Source organism: Microplitis mediator, chromosome 10, assembly GCF_029852145.1.
Source record: "Microplitis mediator isolate UGA2020A chromosome 10, iyMicMedi2.1, whole genome shotgun sequence".
NCBI lineage: Eukaryota > Metazoa > Arthropoda > Insecta > Hymenoptera > Braconidae > Microplitis > Microplitis mediator.
The window spans coordinates 20,529,226-20,537,970 of record NC_079978.1 but is presented as its reverse complement, the minus strand read 5'-3'; the positions used below and the strand labels follow the sequence as shown (position 1 = coordinate 20,537,970).

The 8,745-nt window shown below is 26.2% G+C and overlaps 1 protein-coding gene across 1 annotated transcript; it reads right to left on the bottom strand.

Annotated features, from left to right (window-relative positions):
• Positions 1–440: 440 nt before the first annotated feature.
• On the bottom strand, positions 441–6,272 carry LOC130675660 (antichymotrypsin-2-like). Its single transcript, XM_057481473.1, has 8 exons — positions 6,117–6,272; positions 5,969–6,047; positions 4,935–5,008; positions 4,658–4,840; positions 4,377–4,587; positions 1,386–1,591; positions 1,071–1,314; positions 441–977 (listed from the first exon to the last, which is right to left on the bottom strand). The coding sequence occupies exons 1-8, from the start codon at positions 6,183–6,185 to the stop codon at positions 841–843; spliced, it is 1,203 nt and encodes a 400-aa protein (XP_057337456.1). The 5' UTR covers positions 6,186–6,272; the 3' UTR covers positions 441–840.
• Positions 6,273–8,745: the final 2,473 nt, after the last annotated feature.

The following is an 8,745-nucleotide window of genomic DNA, read 5'->3' as shown; positions in this document are numbered from 1 at the left end:
GCATTTTTACCCCTACGCATAACGTTTGGGGCAAAATGAACAAGCCCAAAATTTCGAAAAAGTGATTTTTTCATATTTTTATCGTCAAATTAAAAAAAAATTATTATAATTCCACATTTCTAGCACTACGCATAACACCTGGGGCAAAATGGACCAGCCGAAACTTCCGAAAAAATTATTTTTTTATATTTTTCGGCCGTTTCTTTATGTAAGAGGCAAATTTGATCACTAAAAATTTATAAAAATTAAATTTTTTTTTTTAGTTGATAAATTTTTGAAATAAAGTCAAATTACAAAATTGATTTTTTTTTTTATTAAATAACAATTAGTATTTAAGGTAATCGAGAGTGAACGATTTTTTACGCTTTGAAAAATTTTTTTCGAGTAATATAAAACCAAAAATAGTTGTCAAGAGAAAGAAATACATTCTTAATGATGAAAACAATTAAAAAAAAAAAAAACGAAAAAAAAAATTTTTTTATCACTTTTTGGAGGGGGGCCGCTCTGCCCCACAAAAAAAATTTTTTTTTTCAGAATTTTGGCAAAATGTCCACAAATTTGGTCGAAATAGGACAAAAGTAAAGTGATCTTATGGTTGAAAGCCACAAAAAGTAATAACCGACTTAGGAGGGCTGCTCTGCCCCACCCTCCCCTAAAATAGGCACACATTTTATCACATATATTGTTCATGATTCGATTTATTAAAAATACATGTCTTTAATTATCCAAAAAAAGGTTATTTTTTTTAAACTTTAAATCTGTAAGGTTTTCTGTTTAAAAGTGTTGATATATTGAACTAAACATATAAATTTTTGAAAGAATTTTTAAACTGTTTAAAAATTATTGTTTGGCAACATGTCCAGCGAAAAGAAGAGTTTCATTGTATGAAATATCGAAGTCGAACGAGTATTTATTAAAAATAGGCACTTGTTTTAATGGTGGCCCATGACTTCCTGTTTTGTTTGCGAATGAAGCTTCTGTAAAAATAATTTTATTGCATTCAAATTAATAATTACTATCGTAGCATAATTGTAGTCGATGTATTTTTAAGAAACTGTGTAATTTTTTACCACTATGAATTGCAGCTTCAATACCCAATTCGTTAATTTCTAATGTAAATTTTTGAACTACTTTGTTTATTTTTAGTCCAGAGCCTTGTTTTGTAATATTGGAAAAGTTAATTCCTAATATATCAAGTTTATTTTCCAAATTCATTGTAGTCTCAATTGTGATTTTAGGCAAATCTACAGGATTCTTAATGTCTTTACCAGAAATCATTATAGTGAATTGGAGATTATCATCATTGGAATCCCTCTTTTAGCGATTGAAAATAAAATAAGCGAATAAATTATTAAATTAATAAAATAGATTCTTTATTATAATACCTTTAAGTCTAATGTGTAAATCTTAACATCTCCGTTAGATGCAGTGGGCTCCATCTTTCTGTTCATAATTTGTTGTTCTACGGATTCTTCATCACTGATTGTAAACTTCGTTAGTTTGGTATTTGCTTCATTAAAGGGTTCTTTCCATAACGCCGAAAAATATACCGAATTAATGAGTAAAAGTTCTGTATCTTTACTAATTTCATCTATAAACAATAGATAATTTTTTTTTAAATTTAATATGCACTATAAATGAAAATGGTGAAAGTCCACACACTGATAGAAAAACTATCTTGATTCAAGAAAAATTTTTTCTTCAAAATGTGGTTCTTGTTTCAAAATTTTTAATTGTTTTAATTCAAGAAATAAGTCCTTGAACCAAAAAATTGAAATTCTCGGATAGAGAAAAAAAATTCTTTGTTTGAGAATTTGATTTTTCGATGAAGCCTTTTTTGTTTTGAAACAAAATTCTGACATATTTCGTTCAAGAATTTCTTGCTCTTGGATTAAGATAGGCAAAATCTAGGTTTAAGACATTACCGACTCGTTTCGAGAATGGCGCGATTTTTAAATCAAGATATCAATTTACTCAGCTTGAAAAAAAACTTTTTTTTTTATTTTAAAAACAAAAAGTTTTAAAGTGATTTTTTAGGACTACATTCATTTACTTCAGATATGTTAAAGTAGAAATTTATTTTTAAAAAAATTTTTTTTTTCATTACTTTAAAAACATCTTCTATCAAGGAATTATTACTTGAACCAAAAATTTAAAGTTCTTAAAATAATAATACGACATTTTTAGTTGAAGACAAGTGGTCTTGCTTGAAGAATTCGATAGTATCGATTGAAGATAATATAGTTTCGGATCAAGACACGAGAGTTATCCATCGAAGATACAAAATCTATAGAGCCAAGAAAATCTAAATCAAGACAAGAATTTCAGAGCTTCAGACTTTTTCGAGTTCGAAGAGTTCACACGCACGCAAACATCTCTCTGACATGTCAGAATAGCTTCCTAGAACCTCAAAATATCGACATCTGATGAAAACTCGATTTTTGAATATCGGAGTGAAAACAATTCCCGAAATTTCGAATATTTGCAATTTTTTTAGCGGGAAATTTAGAAAATTTTTTACTGTTTCAAAAATTAATGATACGACAAATTTATCACTTTATAGGGAAATCAATTACATGTCAATGTTTATAATATAAAATTATCAAAATACCATTATCATTAGTATTTTGTTTCTATTTTGTAGATCTTGGAATACTTATACTCACACCCTCATACTCCGATCGTAGTAAATTTACTTTTCATCCACAACATTTTAACCGGTTAACAGTATGAGTTCATTTAAACACTACTTTTTAACTTCCCGCTAAGAAAATTGTAAATTTTCAAAAATTCGGGAAGTTGTTGGTTTCGGTCCGATTTACGAAAATCGAATTTTCATCAGATGTCGACGTTTTGAGGTCCTAGGAAACTTTTCTGACTAATTTCAAGATGATGTCCGAGTGTATGTTTGTAAATAACTGTATCTTTTGAACGGATGAACCGATTTTGGACTTTAAGGTGTCATTCGACGCGGCTTGTCAATATCTTGAAGCTGGAAGGAAATTGAGCTTGATCGGTAGGGCTCGTTCAGAGATATTCCAAAAATAAAATTTTTTCAAAAATATTTTTTTTGGATAACTTTTAATGTGCTCGATGGATTGATTCCAAAATAGACTGGGCTCTAGATCTTTATAAGCCGCGTCGAATGCCACCTCAACCATCAAAATCGGTTCATTCGTTCAAGAGAAACCGTTATCGAAAGAATTAAAAAAAAAAAATTTTTTTATTTTTTCTAAATTATCTCAAAAACGACTCGATAAATCGAATTCAAAATTCGATCAGCTTTAGAACTTGATAAAATGCGTCGATTGCCATCTCAACCGTCTCAATCGATTTATTCGTTTACGAGATATCGTTGGAGAAAAAACGTTTTTTTCGAAAACAACAGCATACAAACGTATTTTCGAGCTCGAAAGTGTATTCACAATAATGTTTTCGAGGTTCTTGAGCTCGAAAACAGCGGAAGGTTTTGGGGATGGCCCGCGGGGTCAACTGACAGACCGATTTTTTTACAGTGCGATCATTATTTCTTTAAAATAGTCGATATTAACTTCTGCATAGCAAATTATTTATAATTTATAACATAACTGTACTTACAGATTTGTACTCTCTTAAAATGAACCAGTGAAATTCCACTGATTCAACCAGTGAAGTTTACTGGTTTAACCAGTGACTAAAAGTTCACTGGTTGAATCAGTGAACGTCGCGCTCACTGGTTTCAACCAGTGAACTAAAAATATGTAAGCGCGCGGGTACAGCAGCATTCCGTACATGAGTATATTTAAGTGTTTTATTATGTCAATAAATAAGTAATATTTATTGATTATCTTTATGTAATATTTTAACTAACTTTTATATAACAATAATAATTATATGCCACAATTTTTACAGAGTTTAAAAATAAATGACTTTGGAGTAATTTCAATAGCTTGGAGCTAACCTCAAAAATGAATGACATAATTTTAAAATTGAACAATATAAAAAGCCCATTGAAAATGGAAACAAATTAAATTTTTATAAATCCTAATAAACATTATTTATTTTATTACAAAATAATTTTTAATTAAATATAATTATTATTAAGACTCTTTTAGTTCACTTTGTTTTTAAATAAACGTTTATAATAAAATAAAATTAATCTAACCTATTGTGTTTATATTTATGTAGTTCACCGGCGTATCACTGGTTTAACCAGTGAATTTCACTGGTTCAACCAGTGAGCCAAGCGATCATCTTAGTCTACTGATTGAATCAGTGAATTTCACTGGTTGAATCAGTGACCGCTTGATTCACTGGTTGAACCAGTGGATTTCACTGGAAAATCAGTGAAATTTCACTGGTTCATTTTAAGAGAGTACATTTTAAAAAAAACTTACCAGGCTTAATAACATTTCTAATACGGTGATGGTTTTTTTCTGCACGCCAATCATCTATTTTCTTCGCTGTACTTTCAGAAAGCCCAAAATCAACATTTTCAATTGACGATTTGAACGTTTTATTCACTAAGCTTTTAAAGTCCGATTTGATTTCTTGATTTTTTCCAGCGTATATTTTATTTGCCAATTCAAGTTTATTTGGATTGAGTGCCTGAGTAAATAAATATTAAGTATCAAAAGTTAGTTTTCATTGCAATACTTCGGTTCATTTGATAACTTACATTAACCATTTCAATCAACGAATATATGCCTGTTTTGTACGTATTATTGTTAGTATCGAAATGTAACAAGGAGTTCATTTTCTTGGCATTGTCATCACTCGCACCATAACCTGACATCATAAGTATCATTGCTGCACTAAATGGCGATACGATAAAACTCCCATTTATTTTTTTATCCATATCCTTTTTTAATAAATAAAATTTAAATTATTATAATTTAATCTATTTATTTTATGAGATTTTATATGTTCTTGCTTATACTGAATCATTTTCTTACCTTAAGTACATCGATGTGAAAGTGATTAAAACTGGATGAAATGTTACGAATTCCCTGCATTTTTTCATCTTTCGCTAAATCGGAAGAATTTATGTCATTAGCGATGTCAATAGCGATAATAACGATGGAGTAAATTATCATAAATGATAGAAAATTTTCAGCCAAAAAATGATGCACGGAAAAAAAATTATGGGAAGTTTTGCTGTGTATTATGGGAATAGGTTCTATACCAATATGGGAACCAATCCCATAATATTATGGGAACCATTCCCATAATATCATAAAATTCTTTTTTGCAAGATCGTGAGAAATTTCTCTAATGATATGGAGAGATTCAAATGAAGTTTCTTCGACGCTAAATTTGTTAAAAGAAAAAAATTTCGTTGAAAATTGTAATGGTTTTGCCGAATACAAATTTTTTTTTCAATGTTTGAATTTTTTTTTTTGTATTTGATAATATTTCTGTGTATTGTAAAAGTGATTACCACACTTTTCTTAAAATTAATTTTTTCATGATAATATGGGAACCATTCCCATAATATTATAGGTATGGTTCCAATAATGGTATAGGAACTATTCCTTTACCATTATGGGAACCATTCCTATAATGTTATGGGAACCAATCCTATAATTAGAGGAACTATTCCGATAGTTATGGGAAACATTCCTATAATTATAGGAAGTGCTTCCATTATTTATGGTCGTAATTCCTATGATGGTATAGGAAAAAATTTCACAAAATTATGAAAACAGTTTCCATACTTTTTTTTCCGCGCAATTTTAGAAAATAATTTTTTTACAGATTATTATAGAACGAAAAAAAAAAAAAAATGATCTTAGTATGCCTGGTTTCAATTGATTTATTCTTATGTTCCATACCGTCACAACAGACGTCTGCTGTAATAAAATCGATTGGAAACTTTCACGATCAAATCAGTTCTTGAATTTCCACTCGGGAAATTTAAGATATCTTCATAAATTTATTATGTGTATCTATGAGATAAATTTGTCATAATATTCAATAAAAAACTTACTATATGAAGGTGCAGTAGGTTCATCATTATTATTTCTACCTGTGATCCAATCACAAAGCCAATTCTTCCATACACATGCCTTAGTTGTAAAACATTAATATTTTAATAAAACAATCAAACTTTGCATTTTTGAAATAATTATACTTACCTCAGACTCAGTCTTTGATGACAGAATTATCGAAACAATTAAAATTATGAAGAAACCGAATACTTTCATTTTGCGAATCGTTTTAGACTTAACTACTCTCAAAAAAATTCTGCCTTTGAATGCATAGTATTTCTGTGTCCCACCAAACTTATATACACGATTGTTATTCACGAACGTGGTACGAGAAATAGTATCTTATACATTTAATAAAATTATTTTTTTTATACAATACGAACTCGGCTCAAGTTATTATTATACTTGATTATTTCAATGCACGTTTCAAAGATTGTTTATGTCATTTATTTCTTCTTACGCCTATCATTTGTAAAACAAAATAGTAAACGTTTTCCTGGTCGTTGAAAAATAAATTCAAGGAATCAAACATAATTAACGAGGAAGTAATTTTTGAATTTTTTTTACGATTAATGTTGACGATACCCGGAAATATATACAGTAGAACCTCGATAACTCAAACCTCGATAAGTTCAAAACCTCGGTAACTTAAAAATCTTTTTGATTCCCTTCCCTTCACAGCTTAAAACCTCTATTACTTAAAGTACAAGACCTCGATAACTCAAACAATTATTTTGAGCATTGCCCTCGATAACTTAAAATAATATTTTGGTGACCTCCATAACTTAAAGTAATATCATTGAGTCATCGTATTAAGTATGTATGCAAACAAAAGGTTTCGCCAAAAGCTTAATTGATTTTCACTTTAGTCTTTCACTTAATCGCTTAACGTATAGTTGTAAACAAGAAATATTAATAATCGAGTTCGAAAATGAAACGGAAATTGAATACTTTAACATATGCTGATAAGTTGAGAGCGATTGAAGCTGTGAAAAGTGGTTCAAAAAGGAAAGATGTTGCTGCTCAATTTGGAATCCACGAGAGTACGTTGTCAGAATTGAATTTACTCAAAGGAATATACGTATATGTATATAAATACCATATATAAGCCATATATCATAGCTAAATTTGTCATTAACGACAAATTTGGGAACTGGGGAAATAAAGGATAAAGGGGAGGGGGAGGACCTTTACTCAGTAGGAATTTTCATTTAAGAGTAAATATATATGTATAAATAAATAAAAATCTATCATTTCTATTGAATTATATGTATCTTTTTCACACTCAAGTTTCCAATCAATAAACCTCATTAAGTTAAAAATTTTACTTTAATAACCTTTCTAACTTAAACTCTCGATAAGTAAAAAACTCGATAACTCAAATTTTTTTACGTTTCCCTTGAATTTTAACTTATCGAGGTTCTACTGTATATGCAAATATATGTAGCGGTATCTGACTATTCAGATATAATTGTATATAATATTTCAAGTAAACATCTTTTCTCGAACTATACCCGTATAGAATAATATACATGTGACAATCGGCATGCATGATCATGCATAATTCATATCTGTAAGCATAATCCATTCCTGATCATGTATGATCATGCTCGAACTATCCCGGGTCAAAAAATTTGATCTGAATTTAGTCTAACCGGACTGAATTTGGACGAATTGATCTGTCTTTGAACTAATTGATCTGTTTTTGATCTTTTATTAAAATTTCAAGCTGTTTTTGATCTACTGTTCAAAAAAAAAAATTGCAATACAGGAGGACAAAACTAGATTAAATCGTGGACTTGTAGCAATTTTATTTATATATTGAACAAACTTACAAAAAATATTATAAGTTCCAGAATTGATTATGTTCTGTTTACTATATTATAATAATAATAATAATAATAATAATAATAATAATAATAATAATAATAATAATAATAATAATAATAATAATAATAATAATAATAATAATAATAATAATAATAATAATAATAATAATAATAATAATAATAATAATAATAATAATAATAATAATAATAATAATAATAATAATAATAATAATAATAATAATAATAATAATAATAATAATAATAATAATAATGATAATAATAATAATAATAATAATAATAATAATAATAATAATAATAATAATAATAATAATAATAATAATAATAATGATAATAATAGTAATAATAATAATAATAATAATAATAATAACAATAATAATAATAATAATAATAATAATAATAATAATAATAATAATAATAATAATAATAATAATAATAATAATAATAATAATAATAATAATAATAATAATAATAATAATAATAATAATAATAATAATAATAATAATAATAATAATAATAATAATAATAATAATAATAATAATAATAATAATAATAATAATAATAATAATAATAATAATAATAATAATAATAATAATAATAATAATAATAATAATAATAATAATAATAATAATAATAATAATAATAATAATAATAATAATAATAATAATAATAATAATAATAATAATAATAATAATAATAATAATAATAATAATAATAATAATAATAATAATAATAATAATAATAATAATAATAATAATAATAATAATAATAATAATAATAATAATAATAATAATAATAATAATAATAATAATAATAATAATAATAATAATAATAATAATAATAATAATAATAATAATAATAATAATAATAATAATAATAATAATAATAATAATAATAATAATAATAATAATAATAATAATAATAATAAT

Coding starts and splice junctions, on each gene's coding strand:
- LOC130675660 (XM_057481473.1), bottom strand. CDS start 6,185: ATGAAAGTATTCGGTTTCTTCATAATTTTAATTGTTTCGATAATTCTG. Junction 5,009..5,968: donor ACCTACTGCACCTTCATATA/GTAAGTTTTTTA, acceptor CTTCCGATTTAG/CGAAAGATGAAAAAATGCAG. Junction 4,841..4,934: donor TTCACATCGATGTACTTAAG/GTAAGAAAATGA, acceptor TTATTAAAAAAG/GATATGGATAAAAAAATAAA.